This window comes from Acanthaster planci, linkage group LG11 (assembly GCF_054643075.1).
Source record: "Acanthaster planci isolate LZ-2023a linkage group LG11, COTS_SCS, whole genome shotgun sequence".
Classification (NCBI taxonomy): domain Eukaryota; kingdom Metazoa; phylum Echinodermata; class Asteroidea; order Valvatida; family Acanthasteridae; genus Acanthaster; species Acanthaster planci.
Genome location: NC_141787.1, coordinates 11,542,123 through 11,567,105, shown reverse-complemented (window position 1 = coordinate 11,567,105; position 24,983 = coordinate 11,542,123). Strand labels below are relative to the sequence as shown.

Genomic DNA, 24,983 nt, shown 5'->3' with positions numbered 1-24,983 from the left:
CAGAGATTATAAGTACTTGCTGAACATGTAGTGCCAATCTAATATCCCTGAGGGCTTTGGCCGAGCCATCTATCTCATCACCTTAAAAGTTCTTTAGTTCAGCTTTCTATGCTGCTGCGATACAGGCAATTTGAAGGAATCTACTGAAATAAATGGGCAGTTCCATGGTAACAGAACTACAGATTTTGACGCAAGTCAAAAGTGATGTTCTGAGAAGACTTTCTCGAATAAAAGAGAAAGGGGAACAATGATTTACTACTTCTGGCATCAACTTCAAGTTGAATTGAATTTTTTTTAAAGGCTTTCGCCTAAGCGATTATAAATGTCAATGCGTTGGGTATCTGAATGATGCTATTTTATTTATGTTGCCTTACCAACCTTACCATGGAATTGCCTCAATGAATACAATTTACAAAAGATATAAAAGCAAAAACAAATACCTGACTGTCAAGGCCAACAGTGATGAGCATAAAGAAAAAGAGAACAGACCAGACAGGCGCCACCGGCATCTTACTGACAGCTTCGGGATATGCGATAAATGCAAGACCAAAGCCTGCGAGAGAAACAAAGTTTAGACAGTGTGGCATACTCCAAACTCCCTCCATTAGCAAGTGTCAACGCAGTTTGGAAACATATATTCAAGTTTGTAACGGGTCGCTCAGATTCTCTGTGTTACTGCATTTTCCCATTCTAGGTGTCAGCACTGGGGGACAATACGGGCGATTCACAATAGTATGCCCCTAAGAGTCTGCAACGCGTTGGCCAATCACAACGCGCGAAATTCGCCGACCCTTTCCAAAGGCGCATTGGGTCGACAGATTTCGCGCATTGTGATTGGCCAACGCATTGCAAACTCCTGGTGGCGCACTATTGTGAATCGCCCGCATTTGCCAAAAGTATCATCAACAAGTAAAACTTGATTGAGAATGGATTGTGATGCCCAAGCTAAACAGTTTCTGCCAATCAAACTATGAAACCATTACTTTTTAACATCATGATTCTCTTTGTAGTCCTTTCAATACTGTCAAAAAATAATATTCAAATGAGGAAAAATATTTTTGAATACAATTCATAGTACATAATGACCCATACAGCACAGCATGCCCGGCCAATTTTCATTCGAAAGTGCACAACAAAAACTGTAGGGTGTTCATTTGAGGTGCCAAGTGCACAGCAAAATGGGGCTTCATCTGACAGTGTCCCCAAAGTACAATCAGTGACTGTAAGTTAACCACTGGGGTATGTTGCAGGAACAACAACCAAACATGTTTCAGAGAGACCGCAAAAAAAAAGGCAGAGGCACAAAATGCTCACATCAACCGAGAGACAACATATGACGTAACAGATGACATTGTTGACAAACGTTAATTTTGCTCAATATTCAACAAGTTTCACACTGCTACAGCTCTCTCTCTTCAAAGATTGGAATTGTACAATACGATAAGATTGCATTCATGATTGCTAATGCAGAAATACATTAGATTTGCTTTCAATTTCTCTTAGTCTGGCTATCGGTAGAATATTCACTCCTGGTTTGTACACTCGACACACAGACAAATTAGACTGAACTTTCTGACACCAATGGTTTGATTTTTACTCTGTCTTCTATTTGTTTTATTCATGACCGGCCCACTAATTCTAGTTTTAGCTTTGTTCTAATTACGGCGATATCTGGTTTAGCGACTAGTTCAGTTGTATCGGACGTAGTTGAATATAATCTAGTAGAATGTAAATTTATGTTAATCTTGTCACTGGGGAAGTGAATAGTTAAAGTTATCGATTGGAGTTAAATTCCTAATTAAGCCCCCTTTCTGTTTCTGTGTTTTCAGAATGTTGTCGTTCCCCTACGTCAAATAAAATAATTATACAGAAGCAACCATTAGAAGATTCTGGCTTGTATCGTAGTGATGTGGAGTTGCGCTTCTTGTCTGCACCACCTACTGTATCTTAGTCTCGCACTTAATAATTTGTGTATACTTTGCCTCGAAAGTATCACAAAATTTCTCCTCCAAAACAGAGAATTATTTGCTAACCAAACGTAAGTAGACTAGCACCATGTGCTGATGATATCGCTATACACAGCAGCGTGTATCCCATCCAATGTAGGCAACGTACCCTATACGGACTCTAGACCATGTCACCAAAGTGAATTGGATCACACCATTATATTGTGTACCCTTAGAACAATTTACCAGCGATTCACGCCTGTCATAATACCTTGAAAATTAAAATGAATAAAATTTTATATATCGACAATACTGATATTAAAAAAATGATATATCTGTATCCGCCAAAATACGATATTGATGGTGCCTATGATAGGCCCATGCAAATGTTACATTACTAACTGTTCATTGGTAGATTTTCCAATACATTTATTTGCCTACCCTGGATGCCAGTTGGAAATTACTTGGATGAATTCAATGCTCATGCAAAAACCCACAAAACTAATTATGCTTTTGTATCTTGCTGTAACTCCTCACCTTGAGACACCACATCCCTAACTTCTAAGCCCTGCTTCTCAGCCATGAAGCCCAGGATGGAGAAAATGACCACGCCCCCAAAGATGCTGGAGGCGGAGTTGAGAAAAGCAATGGTGGTGCCATCACTGAACAGAACAAAGAAAAGAAAGGAATAAAGATACATTTTGCTGGACAGAGAATCTGGATGCAATTGTACACGACATAAAGAAACCAATAAGAAGGTGCAACTCCACTCATTCAGCAACATCCTCTCCGGGCATTCCCTTCTATGATGTGAATAATTATTTCTAACTTTGTTTCATTGCTACTTCATGTTTTCCTCTTGGTTCCAAAAATAATTCAAGCCCACCAATTGTTATAAACACAGCCCCCTGAATAGCCTAAGGGCACTATACTCGTCAGCGGCGTATCCAGCTTTTGGTGTGGGAGGGGGGAGAGCAAATTCAAAAGCGAATGCAGCTTCGAGCTTATGTTGGGAGAAAACAGTATCACAAGCCTTACTCAAAAATCTGCCCCCTGCTGGATACGCTACTAATACTCGTACTTTCGATGACATGGCTCATACAGAACCTGGTGAAATTTTCAGCAGTTGATTCGGAGGTGGGAGCAGCTTGTCAGCCAAAATTACATATTTGGTGGGCTTGAAAACATGGTTCAAATTCTCCAAACGTATTCCCAAATTTCTTATTTTAAAATTTTGTAATGGGACGAGCAACCCTGAGCCAGTGCAAAAAAGTCTACTGTTACATAATTATATACACTTCCCCTGTCTTTTTGCCCAGTTTAAACCAATCCTGGTTGACAGAGTCGCATATCATGCTGAGTGACAGCACTATTCAGCAGTACTAATGTAACAATGCATTGTGTGCAATACACTCAGAACTTCCTGACAGGTCAGAGGTTGAATTCTTCAAGCGCATGAGTTCATGTACCGGTAAGAAAGGTCAATCAGGCTAACATGAAAATGTCTGTACTCGTCTACGGTTATGCGGAAGTTTGGCACGATTCCAAATGACACATTTTGGCGGGCTGTGCAGACCCGCAACTGGCGCAAACCTCTGCCAAGATATGGTCCTTCAGTATATTCATACAGCCATTCTCGTACCGTCTGCATGCTCATACTGTAGGTAAGTTACATGTACATTTTGAAATTTTGAAGGTTTACTTAATAATAAGTTAATTTGCTGTAAACACAGCATTTATGAAACAATGCTGTAAAAACAGGTGGTTCACTCAGATTCTGTGGGGAAAATGGGAAAACAGTTGAAAGGACTCTTTTACAAAGGTACTGTGGCTAATTATCTTTTACGGGGTTGGACATACATGTAGAAGGATAAGGCAATGGCAGATCCTGAAACTAAAATTTCTGTGGGAAAAGGACGGGAGTAGGGCCGAGTCAAGTCAATAAACTGAATATTGGAGAGTTTATAAATAAAAGCAGACCTAAAATATGGAAGTTTGAGTGGTGGTTGTGTAGACTTCATTGAGTTTCAAGACAGGATCTGTCCCACAGTTAGACAAGGAGCGCTGAATCCAACTGTTTGGGCCTATTTTGGTGATTTGCTCCCTTAGTCCCAGCCTGGTAATACACCAATTATACAAACAAACAAAAGAAACAAAAGAAAATCTGGAAGGCAAAGTACATTTTTGGCCTTGTTGTTGAGCATACAAATCAGTTCCTGTAAAGCACCTTGCCATGTACATGTACTGGATGAGAGCAAATAATTGAAATTTTCCCTTCCGATTTCACAGATTTTCGGCCCTATCAAATTTTCAAAATAACTATTTCAATAATTTGATAATCGAGTATTTAATGCATACCTAGACAGCAGAAGTACTGTAAGACAATTAGACAAACCTTATGAATAAGAGGGACGGGAAAGTGAAAATTGGAAGTAGGAATTGGAGTGAAAATAAGACAGGAGCTTACCTAAACATCCCCTGTGTACAGTTACATTGACATGTATGTTTACCTGACCCTGTGGGCAGTCTAGTGTTCTAGATGTAATGTAAGGCTACGCTACGTACACAGCCCATCCCACCCAAAAACACCACTCCGTGATTGAAATAGGCTGTTTCATTTACAGACCTAACACAAGTCCTACACTCTTATATTCCATTTTCTCCAGCTGCGTACATGAAATCCTGTTGCATGTGTAAATTGCAGAGATTTACAATTTAATATCAAGCCATGCCACGTAGACCAGCTCAACACAACCGTCAGCCAAGACAGGCCCACAAAAACCGTGCTTCTCACCAAGCTCGTGCACCTCAACAAGTTCGCCATGCTAAGCCAGCCAAACGTCAGGCAGTAATCAAAAAACGTCCCCCTACTCAACAGCAGCAAAAAAGAAAGAAAAATCCTGTGGCAACTCGGAAAGGCCTACCAGCCAAAAAGTCAAAACCTCATCACAGCCAACCAGCCAAACGACATCTTACGCGCCAACAAGGTCAACCAGGAAGAAAACGCCCTAAACTGCTTCAAGCCACAGTTCGTAGTCCACAATCAATGCTTGTGCCCTACCCAGTCCCAACCACGCCATCACGAACGACCATTTACCATGGGCCTCAATCTGTATGCCACAATTTCAATGTCAGCGGTGAAAGCAACCCAGTGGTGTATACCCCGGGCGGGAACCACAACACTGCGAACTTTTCGATGCAAAGGAGAGATGAACAACAAGCACTGAGGCATACAGGTAATACCAGGTTACCCATAGTGCACAAGTCGAGAGCCAGCTTTGTCAATATCGGGAGCAACCACGATTAACAGATATTCATGTAATACAAAGAATAGATTCATGTGCACATTGTAGGACTCTAACTAATAGCTATTGTAATATCTGTCATTCTGTACATTCTCTGTGTTTTTTTTTCATTTACGTCATTTGGCCAAAAACATGTAAATGCTATGTATATGTTACACATACAAAGATAACTGATTGATCACAACCAGCCTTCTCTATCCAGTGGAATTGGGTCAGTGTGGTACAGTTGAAGTTTTGACAAAATGAAGAGTACATGAAATATCTATTTGAATTAAACTATAAGAACATGATGCATAAATATATTTCCCTTTAAAAAGGGCAATTTTGTGATGAGACTTTGCAGTCTGGTGCAGTTTTGACAAAAATAAAATACAGCTAGCCCACTTCAGACAAAGACTTTTAAAAAAGAATCTTTACTTCCAATTAAAACAAAAAGACCTCTAGTTTGGACAAGACCTAAAACCTTCTTCGAGTACAAACTGATTATTTCAACACAAACCTGCCCCCAAATGTGATTCATTACCCACCAAACTCCACAGCTTACATGAGAGATGTTTAAGGCACTAGTATCATCTATTGACAGGGCAAGACAACCAAGAAGACAATGAGGAAGACAGTGCCGTGTTTGACCAGGATTATGAAGAGTACAACTCACCGGACAATAAGCCACCTCTTGACGAAGGGACCTTAGTTACTTCTAGCAACAGAAACCCCAATGAGGCACAGCCCAACAGCAGCACTTGGGTGTGAAATGTGAAATGAAGCAACTTGGAATTATATTTGGGAAAGTTTTTACTTCAAATCAGTTTGGTCTATTAAGCAGGACTAAACGAATAATGTTCATTATTTCTAAACAAACTGAAGTCAAGAACAATTTTCAGTTCCCTATTGTCATGTTTATCAAATGCTTAATTATTACAAACCAAAGGTAGCTACAGCTGGGGACAAAGGTGATACATACTATACATTTGTATGCCTTGGAAAGAATGTACAATATGTCCCCATAGGGATATGCAAAGTGTATAATTTGTAACTAAATGCCACAAGATTCATTCTGAGTTGCTGTGATTGTGATTTCCATTGGAATTGTTCGGATTTGCAATTCAGCAAAACTGAATAAAGTTACATCAAATGCTTCAATGTATGTACTGCATATTATAATGACCTATTGGGGAAAAACACTTGTACATGTACTTAACACTTATTTTAAGGACAAGGTTTAAGAAAAATTCAATTTGTTGCGATTACATTTGTAGAGAGCTAGATACTGTCTAATAATAGAAAAAGAACAGACTAAAGGTACATGTAAATAGGAAGGAAGTTGTAGTGTATACTTGTAGTGAATTCCTGAACAGCTTTAGCGCTGCAGTCCTGCTCTGGCTTTTTTGGAGGTCGGTTAACCCCCCTCTTTGTTCAGACCTGTGGCTTTTATAATTAAATTCAATGGACAGGGTAGGGCTCTTCATTCCAGCAAAGTAAATATAAAAGCTTATTGCATGCAGAATGCACCATACATACTTCTTCGCTGTGCAGCCGAGCTTCCACAAGTCACTGGTCCACTACTCCATCTCGCAGCCATTTTTTCTTAGTTCAACTTGTGTCCAGATGCGGGGATAGGTTCTAATTAGGCAGTGTTTTCTCCTTACGGTGACTGTTCCCGCGGAAGGACACATTTCCTTAGTATTAATTATTGTACATATTAAATCATCACTGTTTCGTCGAGTCAAGAAGCGGCCGGAGAAGACCGGGACTCAAGTTTTTCCTTTAGGGGTAATTATTTCTATCTTTATTTAATTAAATAAAGACCAAAACCTCTAAATACTCACATGAAGCAATTATTGTGGAACTTATTGTATGATCCCAGTGTCAAGACGCCACTGGTGCCTGCCCCAAGTGAGAAGAATATCTGGCTAGTTCCATCCAACCACACCTGAATGCAATTACGTAAAAGACCAAACAAAAATGATACGTTAACATGACACCTGAGCCGTCTGGTTACTGTATCCTGGTTGATTGAAGTTACACGGTCACGGGGGCTTATATGCTAGTAACACTCAAACACGATCTTATTAAGTCCTCAAAGAAATTTGGAGAGCATGGCCAACCATGATGAGATCTTGTGCATCGTAGCAAGAATTCAGAGGGAACTGGTAACAATGTGGTAGGGTCTTGATGGACGGGGAGGTTGTGCCAAAAGTTTGATCAAGCTCAAATTTACGTAGTGGCTTCTAATTGCAGTGGTATAAGAGCAGCTCGTTCAGGAAGAATTTTATGCCATTCCAACCACAGAACTGATGGGCTACGTCTGTGTGTGGTATGCTTGCCATAAGTGTACCACACACATTATACACACTACAACAATGTATTACCATCTTTTAGGCCATACTACGCATGGTACAATCATATCAAAGTCTTTTACGTGCTAAGAACCAAGAGTGATCTTGAAAGAACAATTTTTCACCCAATCTTCCTAGTTTTACCCTGTCATAGCCGTGTTTTAAGGAAATTTTACAACATAGCAGGGTCTTCCTTGTCGTCGTCAGGGTGTGATGGGGGGGCATTAAGCATAAATTTGATTAGAGTGAGTTTGGCTTTCTCAAGCATGGTGTGACAACAACCCTCAATGTTTAACTATAATGACTTTGATATGGCCAATTCCATGATAAAGGGGTGACATTTCAGATACATTTTTCAAACTTTAAATGGGTGTTAGGTAAACAAATTTTTTTTATTAAAACAACAAACAGACTAATGATGTACTTTACATGTCTCAACCAGCCTAAATAAGTTCCACTTATTTTTTTTTAAGTACATTTACTATGAGAATGTCAATGACGTCAATAAAAAAATAAACATTACCGTTTGAAGTGACATACATTTTGTCAACATGTGAACTGTTTCATGCAACTTTGATCAACAGTGTTTAAATACAACCAGTGAGGTTTGTGTTCCCATGTGGTACCATTCATTTAAAAAGATTGTTTGTTAATTAAAATGTAACACTCAAAGGATTAAATTGGGGTAACGGAATGACAAAAGTGTATATATCCTTTAAAACTTGCACAAAATGAGACCTTCCTTGATTACAGGAAATCTGTATTAACTATTACTTGCTGTATATTATACTATGGTCTAATATTTTCTTACTTTCTTAAATGGCAATTTCTACGTTAACATTTTTCAGTACAGTGCTCATTCAAAAAGTAAGTTTGTATGTTGCAAAGTTACGAGTCCAAAAATCAGTTCACAGATTCCGACTCATGCAGGCACCCACTTAAAAAGGACAATCAAGTAAATCCTGCTGGAACTATTATGTACATGTACTTCTCCCACTTCCTGACATGCTTACAGTGAGATTTTTTTTGAACTGCTTATCTGTGTCCTGCGCTCCAGTCACTTGTTGCAATCTCAAGTGTTATTGATTCAGGTGTAGCTGAATGGCTTCATTCTCTCTATTCTTTTAATATCAATGCAAAACAACTGAACAACGGGACTTAACAAGTGGGTTAGGCAAACAGCCATCTTGTACACAGCTCAATCCCCACTGTTTATGAATTTATGCGCCTGATTCTATTGGAGACACATGCCAAAGTTCCCCCGAAAGTGCTCTCCTAGCTCCTGAAGCACCTTTGGGTATGGGCTACCTACACTTGTGGGTACAACCCTAAGCCAAGATTTCTGACCCTGTATAACCTTTAAAGAACAGTTTCAGAAACTCACGACAATCGAAACCCTCTATTAGAACTACCACCTTCAAGATGGTGGGATTGGACACATTTCACACTGGTAGCAGCAAGGCCATTTCTACGGGATTATGTGTTTGCCCCAAGCAGCGTACACAGGGAATGCCTTCATGATGACAGGTGCCAGCAGATCTCTTGGCCTTCAATGGACCACTGATTTACATGCATGTGATCTGATTGGATCTGATATGGCCTATATTGCATTTATGCACTTCGTTCCAATAATTAAAAAGAAATGAGATACTCAACACGTAAAAATGTTTTTAAAAAAAATCTAGATAATAAACACATTTACAGGCATTATGCTAAAAATGAAGCCCCAAGTAATCGGATGAACTGGTTAAGGATGGAATGTAGGGGTGTTCACATCAGGGATGCGCATAAGAGAGTTGCGACATGAGTGTCATCATTGCTGCAAACAAACTGGCAGGTGTGTGCACCAGTGTCGCTCTTCTGTACACATAATAACCAGACATTTTGTTTCCAAAGTCTGAAGCTGGTGCTACTCTATATCTCTACAAACAGCTACGGTTCGATGGTTCGTGTAAGCAGCAATGAGCCTGTGCAGAACGGTCCACAACAAAATAAAAAGTTAGCCTTTTGTTTGCAGTCGTCAAAGAAAGTGAACAGAAAGGGTAAGGATTATACGGTGACAAAATGGAGATTGCACCCCCCCCAAAAAATCAGGCTTGGAAGTAAACGGAGAGTTGTAGCAAGCAGATCAAGGCTGGAGGTTCCTATCTGTTCTTACCTTCGGTCTCTTCAACGTCTCCCACTTGGGATTAAAGAAGAAACTGATGCCTTTCTGGAACCCTGGCAGCGTGACGCCACGGATCAGAAGTGCAAACAGACACACATAGGGGAAAAGCGCAGTGAAGTACACCACCTACATGTACATGTATACGATACAAATAGATCAAGTACCGTAACAAGTATCAAATCAAAAGAAACTGTGTAGAAAAAGCCATGTGTTGGAAAAACATTTATTATTCCGAAGCCGTCTTTTAACCACAACTTGCATTTCAGTAATAAGATTGAAGGATGAAGAGAAATCCATATGATATCCAGAACAAGGGTTAGGCTATAACAATAACAAGAATAGGATATCACTGATATTTTCAGAATAATACAGGCATGAATTCTTCCCTAAATGGCTTGGATAATGTAATCTTGCGCTTTGGTTTTGTACGAAACTGGAATGACTTAACCTCTATGATTCAGGGGGTTGATCCTAAAACCTGAAGAAGCTTCAAGAAATTACACGTACACGTACATCCTTGTGGGAAAATTAAACAACAAAAAAATGTAAAGAACGCCTCTGATTTTGTTTTCATTTATAGAGCATAGCAGTCACATGGTGTGGGGGCAATTTACCGGGGAACATGCAGTGGTAAAATGCTTCATATCTAGTGGAACATTTGCATGTTATTGGTAAGTTAACTGACCAATGTCCATGTATTTGGAAATGCATGATGATTCGGTTCTAATTTCCACCTGAAAAAAACAACAACAAACAACAACTGGGGTCAGGAAAACTCAGAGTAAACAAACTCTGTCTTGAGGTGAATCAGAGTGGAAGGGAGCCCCAGAACTAACCTTTCCTGTTGTCTTGATCCCCTTGCTGATGCACAGTACGACCACCAGCCAGGTGAGGAAGAGGCAGAGCAACAGCTGCCAGATCAGGCCACCAGTCTCATTCATAGATGCCGACTCCTGCAAGACAGCCCGCCTGCGCAGCCAAAAAAAGTGACAAAGTGGAACTATAGGGTCTAGACCTTGGCCATTTTCCCTCCCCCCCCCAGTATTGGCCTCCACTCCAGGTGTCATTCTTGGGGTCTCCCTAAGAAAGTTTGTAGTACTGGGAGGTGCTATGTTTACATCACGAGTACATTTGTGTACATGAAATCAAAAACAATGTCTTTTGTTTTACTCACACTGATCAGTTGTAGGTGATTATCCTACATCAGGTTGCAAATGTTTGAATACTTTGTTGCCCATTTCACTATTATGGACATAAGCAGCGATAACAGTACCATCTGAATATTTCACTGGTAACATTTGTGTTCAAAAAAAGTGGAGATAAAACATCTCTGTGGTACTGGAATTCCAGCCATTGTACTCATAATTTAATAGTCTTCTTAACTTGAAACAAGTTGAATTGATCCTGGAGAAATTTAAAGTCACTAAGCCACAAGATCAATGATTCAATGGTGAGATTATGCAGCTTATTTGCAGGACAGCATGGTTGGACGGTTTTAAACACCAATGAAAAAAAGTCAACAAACACAGCTCATGCAAAACAGTCAATCGTATATCTGCATGTTGCTAAAGATCCCATTCAACAGCGCTGAAACTGCATCGTGCACAGACATGTTCTGTTGACATGCAAACTACAGTTAATCAATGTGTGATAATGCAGCAGTGGGTAGATGTAACAGCCCTAAAATCTTTCAACTGTTCCGGTTGTACGTTCTTCAGGCAGCAGCAGCGGAACAATTTTCAAAGTAGGGGGGCCAGTTGTGAGACCATCAGGCAGCAGCTATTAATAAGCCAATCCATTAAGCCCCACCCATTGTAGGTCCTGCAAAAAGTGGGGGGCCATGCCACTTCACTGCTGGCAGTGTCTTCAGGACTGGAACAATGATGGCAGATTTCCAGCACACTGGTCTTTGTATCAACAAGCTGCTGAAGTAGATTGGAGAAGGGCAGAGCTAGTTCCCATGAAAGCGCCAGCACTCTGCGACTAATATTGTCAAGTCCAGTTGCCTTGCAAATATTCAATCTTTTCCATGGCTTTTGGTGATGATGGTAAGAAGCAGCTCCTCTGTTGGAGACAGGGCAGACAGTTGGTCCTCCATGATCCTTTCTGTCATGGGTATATCAAATCTGCAGAAAACCTGGTTCCATTCATTCTGAAATGGGAGGTGAATGTCTGTACCTAAGAATGAGTTAGTTTTCTTTCTGCTACAGAGCTGTGATGTTTTTGACAAACTGTCATGCATCACTAGCGCTGTTGCCATGGAAATACTTGTACATTGTAGTTTGTCTCTGTATGCTTTCTTTGCACTTTTTATTTCTGTTGAAAGCTTGATAGATATCAGCTCTCTTATCGGCATCCCTTTCTTAAAGGCATCTCATTCCTGATCTAGCACCATTTTCAGAGACCTCTTTAACCAAGGCCTGTTCTTCCGATATACTGTACATGAACATGTACATGTACCTCTACTGTTCTTGTAGGCAAAAGTACGGTAGCTCCACGTATATGTTTACATACATGTACAGTAACTGTTGATGATATTGATAGCTTCATTTATGTTGCAAGCTGATCTAGCAGGGTGCAGGCCCGTAGGCTAGGGGTTCGAACACCCCCCCCCGGCTCACTTCTGAGAGTCCGCTCGTTGGTTTTTTTCCTTTATATACATTTTTAATATACCATAATTTTCAGAGTATACCGGTACATGTAAGCCGTGGCTTATACGTTGATTCTCATGCCAAACATGTCCGTGCAGTGTATACTCTGGGGGCGGCTTATACCTATAGGGTAACAATTGAGGAATAAATGGCGTGCCTCAGCACAACCTACATGTAGCCTGAGCCGCCGCTGTAGCCAGCCACGCGTCCAAGCAGCGCAGCACTCCGGGCGTGTGGACAAAGCAGTCATATTTTCGTTGGGTGCCATTTACCGTACATTGGCCATATTGGTTCTCTTCACGTGTTGGAAATGAAGGAACCAGTCCGGAGAGACTGAATAGACTTATAAATGTACCATAAGTACTGTCCACACCTCATTGTGTGGTGAGATCTGTTCGTGTTTGTCTTTTATAGTTGTGTACATGTAATCCATGTTGTTTATTGTTTCACTGGTTATTTGGTAACTGTTTAAAAAGAACTGCTGCATGGCCTACCCAGCAAGGCGACCGATTCAGCCCACCAAATTGGTAATTTCCAGGACTTAAACAGTTTAGGTTTCATGACAGCACTCATTTGCGGGCTGCTTCATGTTTCCCTTGAAGACTGAGTACATGAAAGTGGCGAGGACCCTAACGTTGGGCACTTTGAATTTTCACTTCTAACATTTGTGTATGGAGCAATACATGTACACATTACCTTCAATCTCAAAAAAAGGTGAATTTGATCAATCTCCACATATTCCGATTCATAAATGTCAATTTCATATACCCGCTACAAAGTTCTGCTGAAATTTTATTTTGGCCCAATTTTCTGATTGTTTTTTTCCCAAAGTGCAACATGAATTCTTTTTAAATGTGCCCCAATGCATTTTTACAATTTTTAGTATTAAGTGGAGGTAATAATAATGTACTAAAATTGATCAAGTTTATAGAACTGAAATTTTTTGTGGGATTTTCTGAGATTTTTTAATAATAATGTTCATACCGTTCGCTCATCACCCAGCACCCAATTTGGGCACTTAGTGACAAGCAAATTAATGCAAGGCAATTACGACATGCCGTGAATATTGAAAACTGAAGTATACAAGTCTTACATGCATCCCTCCATTCACGACAAATATGCAACTTGTTCGTTAGCACATTATGATAAGCCCTTGTATAGAAATATGTGTTCACAGTGCCAAAGTCCCACTTTTGGGTTGACAAACCCCTCCCGTCTCTGATCAGGCAACGGGCCTGAGGTATATCCCACCCTTTGATGGCAAAACAAGTTTGCAGTTTATGTTCAACATAGGCCTAATAGTTCCAGACCTTCACACATTTCTAAAAAAAAGGGTTCACTCTTTTCAGCTTTGGATAGTACTGAGGCATAAGGGCAACCATGCTGTGATCAGAGAGTTTAATGCCAGGACGAATTACTGCCTTATTAATTTTTATCAGAGCAGCTTAATTTAATGTAGCAAAGGTCTAAAATGTTCTCTCCCCTTGTGGGATTTTTTACTCATTGGGCGTAATATGGCATCATCTCCAATCTTGCATTGTTGAAATCACCCTGATTTACTTCAGGTGAGTCAGGTGGCAACATTTCAAATGACTGTACGTGTACTGTTTCTAAGAGTTACATGTATGTGTGCAGCTTAAGTGGCACTGGAAGTTCAATGGTGTACATATGCCAGAAATACACATGTATGTTTGGCCTTTGGCAGAGTTCACCTGTTGGATCTTGTTTCACCTGGTACAGGCAAGCCACTTTGACAAATGACGCTGTTTCATGGATTTCTAGCCACGATGCACTAGAGGTTAAGGTTGAACTCATGCAGTAGATACATGTACATTACCATACAGCAGTTCCACTCAAATGTATCAAATACATGTACATGTAAAACCCTTCGCAACAATTTGAAAGTTTGACGCCATGCTTTCTTTCAACTGCATTCAAGGTACCGGTATACCAAACACTCGGGAATATAATTGAGCAGTGCTTTGCCCTTATATTGGTAAAACCTACTGTACATGTATGAATTGATATGGTAGAGTACATATACACTATGCAATATTGAACATGACCCTGGAGAAGCATCTGTGAAAGCTAGGAATTGCTCTCCTTTTGTGTATGGTTCTCATCAGCGGCTGCGGAACAATTTTCAAAGTGGGGAGGGGCCAGTTGTTAGACCACCAGGCATATACATGTAGGCCGATCCATTAAGTCCCATCCCATGCAAAATGTGTGGGGGGGGGACATCCCCCGTCAAAAAAGGGAGGGGGACCACTGGCCCCTCTGGTCCCCTCCTTCCACTTCCGGTACCAGTGGTTATCACGATGATTGTTCTTTCTTCCTTCTTTATGCTTACTATGTACATATACGAGAACATGCTGGTTCTTTTCAGAACCATAGCACAACAGAGGTTCTGCATGGCAACTATTGTACTCTGGTCAGAGTTCTTCATATTCCACAGGGATACAAATGAGTAGACCTTTTGTACTATCCCTCGGCGACAAAAGTAGTTACCAGAGAGAGGGCTGCCATGCAGAACCTCTGTACAAACATGTGTAACTAACTAAGCAAAACTTCACTCTTTTCTGCATGATACATTTGAGTGACCAAACATGCATTAAGAGACTGGTATATAGCACTTGTTTCAGCTGGTGCAATGATGCACAGCACACAACTGAATGGCTATTCATGCATTTAGCATGACACATGACTGCGTACCAGTGTACATATGATATACTCTGCATGCATCAGATTTTGCATATAATTGCCTTATATGCATATATGTACAGTATATGTATCAAACAAGTGCGCATGTGGTACATGTTTGCCAAATACAATGTCACTGGTACACAGCAAGGCATCCTCCCTTGTTTACATGTAAGACATGATAGATAATATGGGCAAATTCGCAGCAATACTCCAGTCTTGAAGGCTTGCCTTCAGCATGGGTTGAGGTCCACTGCATGTCCCAAGCAAGATGTATTATAGCATTATATAGATACATACTGTAATTGTTACCAATACTGCATGTATGCTGACCTGCTTTGGCAAAAAAGATTTATTACAACAATGAAAATCATATGCATGTAGGTAAGATGTGGAGAACTCTTGGCAATTTGCTGAAACGTTTCTAACAGCATTTATAAAACCACCATGATTTACTTACTTCCAATACTCTTCACTGGGAAACTTCCTCTCCAATCTGAATGGATCAGTGTACTCCGACAGATCGAGGCTGCTGTTGCCATCCTGTGTGATGTTGAGGCTGTCCAACTCATCGTCCGTCAGGTTCGCCAGCGCGACGCAGGTATTGTCCAGGGTCATGACCCCGCCGGCTTCCAGGCAGTCGCTGGCCAGCTCGCTGCAGAATGCCGTGTTCCACTCATGGCCGCAGCCCACCCAGGGCAGGGCGGTGGTGAAGGAGGCAAAGAAGAAGTAGAAGCAGTACATGATGATGACATTGTAGAAGGTGCCCACCAGGAAGGAGATGAAGATCTGGCCGTAACCCAGGCCTGTGTGCGACATGGGTTTGTGTAGGTTGGCACTTTGCAATGTACAAGGCACCATTTTGTTTTCCCATTAGTGTGGGTTATTACAAACTGGTAGGCACTACCAATAAGTTAACTGTAACGTGGCTGTAAAATTGCAGTGCTTTGTTAGAGCGACAGAACAATGCTGGACACTGAACTGAACATTGCATGCGTACAAACACTTATAAAGACTTTGCAAATAAATGGTTTCCAATCCTAAGTTACTGTGGTCTCTGGGAGACGGTTTTGTGATAGGAAAGGTGGGAGGATTGTATCTTTGAATGCATTTTTAAACATGCTGCTTTGGCATACTTTATATTACCAAATTCAAACCACTTTTTTATACACTGGAATGCAAGCATTTGCACGTTTTTGGATAAGGTACTGGTAACAGATGTCAATGGTAATCCATTCCTGAAAATTCAGCAAGCGGCAGTGGTATATTGGATAAGACTTCTGCAGGCATTGTTGCTATAAAAATCTTCATATTGCAAGAAACTGGTGGCACATTCTCACAATAAACTTTCAAGAGGTGTATTCCAATGTTCAGTTACAGTGGAAGAGCTCTACCCTACCCACTGCTGTAAAACCTACATGTGCATGTACAAAAACTGACCCTACAGATTTGGATGCATTTAATTATATGGGTTACGGTGGTACCCTGTAGCTCCTGTAGGCCTGCTATGATCAAGAACTACTTACAGCCTACAAAACTTCATACCTCTCATCAATGGAACACACCTCCACACTGAGATGGCCCCAAGACTGCTGTATTGGCCAAAGGCAAGATCCAGGAAGAATGTTGGCATCCCGGCAACTGCCAAGGCGAGACCGTATGGAATTAGGAAGGCACCTGATCAAGTAATGGACAAAGGGATTAACGTGAATGTGTGAACACTATTAACAGCAAAAACAGAAAAAAGAAACAGCAAAACAAAACCCTCCACAATAAAACAAAAGTTTGTCACTGTTACTCCAAGTTTAGACTGCAAGAATTATACCAAATCAATTTAATCCAGAGATTTGAAGTACATGTACACGTACCTGAAAAGTTCAATGTCTGAACCACTCAGGAGTGATTACCCTGATGGGATGTTGAAAGATTGACTGTTGCAGAAGGTTCAGAATGAAGATCTGGAACCCCTTGGGTTCAGCAGTCGCTCTTTACGGGCCAAACCCAATGCAAATTCATGTTACGTGTAATTAACCCTAACCCTACATAATACTACAAATTACTACTTGTAGTAAAATGTAGTAATCAGTGCTGCCGCTTGTAAGAGGACATGACCGCATTGTTCTCTGAAGCCACAAAATACAATTGTTCTCTGTACGAGTAACAATGGAAGTAACCTAGCCAGTAGTAATTTGTAGCGCTAGGTCCTTCAGGCTCAGGCTACTACTTAGTATTTTGTAGTACTGAGTACTGTGAGCCAAACAATATGCTTGGCAGTTAGGGTTAATGTATCCTTTATTTTGTGTCTGAGAATAATGTACAGAAGCTACTTTTGCTGCTTTCGTATTAGTTTATTTCACGTCCATGTGTATAAAACAAAGACTGTGTAAAGGAGAATGAGGCAGCAAGAAAAAAGAAGTGTGTGTACATGTACATCTCCGGTGCTTAAATGAAGCACACCTGTGTAAAGAATGATTTCATGTACGAATAAGAGTGAGTGAAAAATGAACAATTTCATGCAAGATTATTTGTCCCCGGCATTATTTTATCACATTCAGTCATAAATCTACATGTACATGCTCATAATTTTGTCCTGTGACTGGCAGAAGGGCATTCAGGTAGTTTCTTCCACAGGACTTACCGAGCAAACAGTTGGGGGTTAGCTTACATGTACATGTAAACTGACGTTTGGCCAGACTGCACCATTTACAATGAGGTCGGCACTGAACTTGTAATCACTTGTGTGAACAGTGTAAAACAGTGTAAAAATGATGGGTGCTTATAACTGGAGTGACCAAAAAGAGGTTTGGGGTCTCTTTGTAAGTTTTAACGTACATGTAGTATGTACGTGTATGTCTATTAAACTAACGTAAAATGACACATTTTCTAAACTACACTGTCTGACTCTGGTACAGTATTCACACTCAAAATATTGATGAGATAAAATTGAGAAAGAGAGTCACTATTCTCTGGCAACTAACAAATTTTCTTCTACCAGGAACACAGTTGCAGTGGAAGGAATGTTGACCAGCATGTAGGTATCTGCACATTTGGGGTACATTTGGATCTACTGTAAGACTGTTTTCCAAATTGGGACAGAAGCAACAGTTACATGTATATGTGGTACTAATGAGGATCGTGCACTCCTGGTATGTCGCATTTGTGTAGATGCATTTGAGATCGAAAAAGTATGGATTAATTAGTACAGATGGAAAGTATGGATTTAATTTCCAAGTAATCCGTGAATTGTTAATTAGTTCTTCAGATCTGTGGTTGGTGGCTGTTCATTTCTTTGTATTCCCCGGTGCATATACTTTTAGTTTTACAACCCATTTTGTTATAAACAATTTGTATTATTGGCATTGTCTTGGCACTTAGAAATTGTGTTTATTTTTGCAAAGTTTGCTGAGCATAACTGGCAAACAGTATTTGTGCTGAACCCACTTTATCCAGGCAACACAAGAGCAAACGAAACACTTTATCTGCAACTGCACTTCTAATGTCAACAAGAAAATTTGAACATTGACAGAGATTTAAGGGGTTGTCAAAGAAATCCAAGAGTTGTTGAAGCACTGATACATGCATCTACCATGTACAGGTATCTCATTCAGGTATGGGGTCATTGATCAATAATAATAAATTGAATTGCCGTTTCTGATGGACTGGTACGAGTATACGCACGGTGTTATTGACTGAAAATTTCAACTTTCACAAAAGGGCAAGGTACCGCATAGCAGCCAACTTTTGATATATAGCCAAACACAACCAATATTAATTTGTAACAATTTTGTTAAAATGAACACAATTAGTATGATATAAATTGCAACCTCATATTTTTCACAAGTACGATACCCACAGAGTGGAAATATACTTACATGTGCCTCATAGGCTCAATTACAAGTACAGTCCAAATACAAAGACTTTGCAGATTTATGCGTGTGTGCATAAAACAAATTACTGGGGGATTAGCCTGTTTAAATTGTGTTTACACATGCTCCAGCGTGAAGTTGGTTTAAAAAGCACCTTGAAATTTACTGACATTTTCAGTGTTTGGGGATGGGAAAAACCAAGCAATCAAAATGACATTCCGTCACCAGTACTACCGGTAGTACTTATGGGGATGCACATGAAAGTGGTGTCACATGTATTCTTCAATTGCGGAGCAAGGGGCCAGGGCCACGGACAACCATCTGCAATTACCATTTTGTGAAGTGCAGTTCTAAAAAGAACTGGTGAAACTCAATGATGATGTTCTGCCCATTGTCAGGAGAAAGTTCCATGCACTGTACATGTACAACTCAATCTTGTGAACTCAAATTTTGGCTTTTTTTCAGAAAGCAAATTATCTCTGTACGTATGTCATAATATTGTATCTGACATGAACACAGTACACGCTTTACACACTTTGTGAGTGAAGGTGACTAGTATTCCGGGCAAAAGTGATCTTACATGTACTATTCATACAACAGGAAAAATATTTGGGAGGGGGGGTTGTTCAACACTAAAACTGGTTTTCTATTGAACAATATGAACATATACTGGTATCTAACACTTCACAGAAAATACAGTTCTTCTGTAGGTTTGTACAAAACCTACCCAGGTATCATTAAAATTATTTAGAATTTTGTTGGGTTCAGCATGGTAAGCTACTGGAAAAACAGAAATGTTTGAGGAAAGGTCGTTTCTAAATGTGTACACAGATGTTTTTGAAACTTGTGGAAAATCAAAATCATGGGGGCTAGATACAGACCTTTTTTGGGGAGATTAGGCTAAAGTGTCCTCCTGATGTTAGTGGAGCCATGTTGCTGCAGTGCAATGGGATGAAAACATGGGCCTCGATCAGTGGTGGGGGGAGGGACATGTCGGGCATATCACATCATCCCCCCCCCCCAACTTTTCTGATGCCACATAAAAAACTGTGCACTTACGTTTGATTCCACAACTCCTAACAATAAAAGTTTAATCGAATGCTTCCAAACTTGAATGTGAAACAATGATTACCAATACCACTTGAAAAAAAAACAAGTAAAGGGGCACTGAATGGCCTAAGATCGCACCACAGAGAATCTAAAATCCAACATTTCTTGGGGCCTGTAAAGAAGCTCGACCCTATACTGTTGATTTGGGCTTCATTTGATTGATGTCCTTAAATTAATAGTAATTATACTGTTGATTCGGGCTTCACTTGATTGATGTCCTTAAATTATTAGTAAAAACCACTGAACCAGAATGTGAAATGTGGCAGCACACTTCATTGACTGTTGGTGTACATACATAATTTCTAGGCATTTTCTAAGGCCTATTCATGATGCTGCATGTGTTCCATGTGTGAATCAATTTCTCTCCTTGAGACTTCTGTATTTGTCATAATTTGACCATGGCTGGTGGGATCGGATTATGTACATTAAAAACAAAATCCGTTGATAAGACAAATGCATTTGTGAATTGTCTTCAATGGCAGCCAGTTACTGTTTCCAAATCAATCAACCACACCTATTCCAACAAGTAAATTGTGGATGAAGCATTTCTTAAAATCAATAAAATCAAGCAAGAGTTGCCTCCTTTTGTCTCGGTTATTCAACATACTGGTAACAACCTTTGGGTGAAAACAAAAAAAGTGTGCTCAGTAAATAATTTCAGTACACTACAGCATGGCTCACCTCCTCCATTCTCGAAGCACAGGTATGGAAAACGCCAAATGTTGCCGAGGCCCACGGCATAGCCAAGGCAGGAAAGAAAGAATTCGGCCTTTGAGTGCCAAACTGGCCGGCTTTTTTCCCGAGGTGAAGGCCCCTCTTCATTGTCTGCACACTTCAACTCTTGCATAGGTGGCTACAAGGAAAATAACCAAGTAATTATACTCATGAATGGAAACTGCCAGCACATTCACACCTGTAGTGCTGGTACATGTATGTTCGTATGTGGAGAAATCCACTCTAGTGACGTCACTGTATTCAGAAAAGTGTCTATCACAGATCGATTCACGGATCAAAATTAACTTCATACAAGTCTACAGACACTGGAATGGTGAAATTATATTGTTACAGCCTAACAGTGGCCCACACAGGGTGGGAGGGGAGACTCAGACTGAAATTTACCCCCAAAAGAGCTTGCATCATCATCAAGTCCACATTTGTGGCACGCTGAGGGGCTTAAGTTTAAAGCTCTACATGGTTATCAGAGCTATTGCGGTTGTTTAAGGTGAAGGATGTATATGCTTGTACACTTTCATCATTTTTCTGAAAGAAAAAAAAAATCTTGGGGGAGCTCAAGCACCCCTCTCCCTCCCTCCCTTTGAGTACAACACTGCAACCTGAAAAAACAGTTATAAAGTACACCACCTGGGGATGATTAGGGATCAATGTTCATTTTGAATTTTTAAATTTGTTGTCTGTTTCATGCCCAGTAGCAATTATAGATCATCATTTGAGGTGAAATACTTGTACTTTCATTTCATTTAGATTTTTTTATAATGTCTTCTTCATTTTCATTCACCAGTATAATCCTTTAATAATCTTATTTCAACATATTTTCTTCATTTGTAGTCTTACTTATTTTCAACTGTAACTGAACTTTGTCATTTGTCTTTACATTTTCCAGTTTAAATATTGCCACTGTTGCAGTTCAAACTGAATTGCACGCTACCAATCACTCTGCACTCTGAATTTAGGCACATCTACCAGTAACCTAACCAATCCACTTTCAGTTTAATTCATACTTTCCTCTGGTACAGTAAGTACTGGCTGATATTAAGCAATTTTAAAAATAACTTTGTCATAAAAATAAATCACGTGTAACTGAAAGTTTAAACTTACCTATCAATATTTCTTAACAGATATTGCAAATTCACATATTTTCTACTGTTCTAAAAGAAACATTTCCCCCATGGCTAGCGAGGCATTTCATTTTGTAACATGGTCTTTGTTTAAAGAGACAGTGACATACATGTACATGAATCATGGCCACCAAACATGCTTGCTCTTGATGTCAAAACCCCCATTTTGTACAGTCACTTAACAGCTTTTACTATTACTGTATGTGTACTACAAACAGATCAGTTGTGAGGAACCCGTGATGAAGAGAACGTGTGTGCACTATGATCCACTGATGTTGACTTTATGTCTGTGAGCCAGTGACCACAGAAAATTCATGGGCATGAACTGAGCTATGAATGGTGACAAAAATGGTGTTCCCAGCCAAAACACTAGTGCTGTATTAAACTGCCTACGCCCTTTTTGCTGGTGTAACAGGATTTTTTGGAAGTTTTTCATATTATACATGTACATGCACCTTTAAAGTTATCCCCCTTTGTAGCATGTAGTTTGTATTTCACTGACACAGAGTTTTTCCAAGAAGTTTACGAATCAGTAAAAAAATAAACCACAGGCTACTTCCTGTGGCACCCTCTTGCTGACCATGTGGTCCAGCTGCCACATCATCACTCTGCTTCTTGCCTAGTTCAAGACCACTACACTTATACATCTTTGCTCCTGCCCATTATAAGCCCATCGTTGAAGCGCACTAGCAGATTTTGGGGCTACTGTATCCAACCCTTTTTTTATATATATATCCTTGCTATCATTGTTTGGAATTAATATATACCATCATAATTACCACCGGAAAAGAATATTGTGCGGTCACACTGGGATACACCATCAATCCTTCAAAATCCTCCAATTGCCTCCATGAAAAAATTGGATACAGCCTCAATCCTTCAAAATCCTCTGGTAATTCCTCTCAATTATGTTAAGGCAGTGTGAATGGTACAAATCCTGGAGCACTTGAATATGGAGGATTTTACATATAATGTGGGCATGAATTTATGCATGGCTGAGCAATCCAATTTTGACATGCTCCTATGATCAATCCTCCTCCAGAACTGCCTGGAGGATTTTTGAAGTATTGACGATGGTTAAGGTTAAGGGTGTAGTAGGGAGTCAACATTTTATGAACAGAAATTAAGCTACAGGTAGCAATCACTGGCCACATTGGATCTAAGTACACGTAATTCATTTCAAAGCTAAAAGAATGAGCAAGAATCATTTGTTTGGGACTATGTGGACTGGACATTAGTGGTGAACAATAATGGGCCGGACACTTGGCATCCTCGCCCAAGCAAATCAAAGAATCCGTTTACAGGATCCACCTAATAGAGTCTGCTTTTTTTGAGGTCACAGTCATGTTTGTTACTAGAGTGGCTGCCAAATCCGTGGTTGGCCATCAATACAAAAGTAACAGAATGCATTCACAAAGTGTTAAAATCCAACAAAGCTATCAGAATGTCCGATGATAAACATGTACTACTAAATACCTAATAAAAAAACAATAGGGCTGGAACTTTGTTATTGAAAGGGCAAGGCAATTTCTCCTTCACCAACTTGAGGGCACTTGTATTAAGAAATCAACTAGTCTACTGGGGCACTTATATGCACTGAGGCAAAGACCAGGGGCATAAAGGTAATTTTGCCTCAGATGCCCCTATGAAGTTCCTGCCTTGATACAAGCCTATCTAAAATTAATGGACATATATGTCCATTTTTAAAAAATTGGAGGTAAAATTGAAAACCAACCAAAAGGTGACAATTCTGCAAACTTTATCCACCCACTCAAGTTGAAGGCAAAAGGCATGAAAGGAGCCCCTTGGTAGTGGAACGTTAGGGTAGGCTTAGTATGAATGGGGAAACTGATGGTCTCAACTGCATCCCTAATCAACAACCGAGGTCTTGACATTTTTCTAATCATCAAATCTTCGACTGTCAAAGGATTAACTTGATTAAGAACAAACGTTCGCATCATACACACTATGAAGTTTATGATGACGTGAAGTTTTTGATAAGTAGTAGGGCCAACCACCGTTTAGCAGCCGCATGGCGGAAGGAAGTCTTTTTCTCCATTGCGGCTGCAAAAGAAGGCCATCCCGTAGTACATAATTTTCGCTATAGTTAGACTGAGACAAGTGGTGCCACAAGAGGCTTCTATCGAATAAAAATAAGCCCAATATGCCTAACAAGAACGAACAATACCAGGCGCTATTTTACCTCGTTCTTCATTGTCGGCAGGTACCGTTATGTTCCTTGCTCTCTGGTCGAAACAACCACTGTCGATGTCTGCCCACCCAGTTGTAGCTCCCCCACGCCAGCAAGCCCTCGCTCGTGAACAGCCGGAGCCTGGGGCAGTTACAATTATGCGTCACATACGTGTACATAGGCCTAAATTTCACAGACTGTTTTTTCCCCTATGCTGATTCATGTACGTATTGAGGGGTACATGTACAGTGTACATGTATGAAGGTATAAGGGCGTATCGGTACTTCAAAACTTAAGTATTCAGGTGTGGGTGCTACGTACCGTGGATGCACCCTATTGAGGCTGACTATTGAAATTCATCAGTTCATCGCATGTGCATGGCACAGTACAGTGCGAGTGCGTTGGCCCTGCCCAAAGTTGTTTCACACAAAAGCTTTACACGCGGCGCTAGTTTTTAAGAGACCTTTGACGTTGAAAACCGCGCGCTATGTCGCCCAGCAGCTAAGATTATGTATAATCAAGTGAAACCTCCAACGGACCATGGGGGAGATGAAATCCAACAAATTTTGAAATAAGATGAAAAAAAAAGAAACCGCAAGAAAAACTATAAAAAAAATAGGAAACGCCGATTTGCTCGAAACCCCTCGGAATTGACCCCATGGCTAATCAGTTGATGAATGTTCCCCCCAGAAAATGTCCTGCCTCTGAAAAAGCCCGAGTAACATTTATGATGCCCAACATGACATCCAACGGACAGCTTGCAAGATTTGCAAGATCATATACGGGAGTCACTTGAAGCTATAGGCAAGCACCCTCCCACCCCCGATGAGACCTGTGCGTTTCAGAACAATCACA

General features: G+C 40.3%; 1 protein-coding gene and 1 long non-coding RNA gene across 3 annotated transcripts in view; one reads left to right on the top strand and one right to left on the bottom strand.

Annotated features, from left to right (window-relative positions):
• Nucleotides 1-24,527, bottom strand: part of LOC110984791 (sodium- and chloride-dependent neutral and basic amino acid transporter B(0+)-like) — a 32,156-nt gene extending 7,629 nt beyond the window's left edge. The window contains exons 1-9 of one of the 2 annotated variants that reach the window (XM_022245292.2): nt 24,141-24,527; nt 20,763-20,934; nt 16,651-16,782; nt 15,566-15,911; nt 10,591-10,723; nt 9,746-9,880; nt 7,078-7,181; nt 2,484-2,608; nt 441-553 (exon numbers count right to left, since the gene is read on the bottom strand). In XM_022245292.2, the coding sequence (XP_022100984.2) occupies nt 441-553; nt 2,484-2,608; nt 7,078-7,181; nt 9,746-9,880; nt 10,591-10,723; nt 15,566-15,911; nt 16,651-16,782; nt 20,763-20,934; nt 24,141-24,152 (1,272 nt within the window). In that variant the 5' untranslated portion in view covers nt 24,153-24,527. The remainder of the gene's footprint in view (nt 1-440; nt 554-2,483; nt 2,609-7,077; nt 7,182-9,745; nt 9,881-10,590; nt 10,724-15,565; nt 15,912-16,650; nt 16,783-20,762; nt 20,935-24,140) is intronic. The other variant, XM_022245291.2, reaches the window with a different exon arrangement.
• On the top strand, nt 3,454-8,191 carry LOC110984792 (uncharacterized). The gene is made up of 3 exons (XR_015427149.1): nt 3,454-3,610; nt 4,651-5,182; nt 5,835-8,191. It is a non-coding gene; the product is annotated as an uncharacterized LOC110984792 (long non-coding RNA).
• Nucleotides 24,528-24,983: the final 456 nt, after the last annotated feature.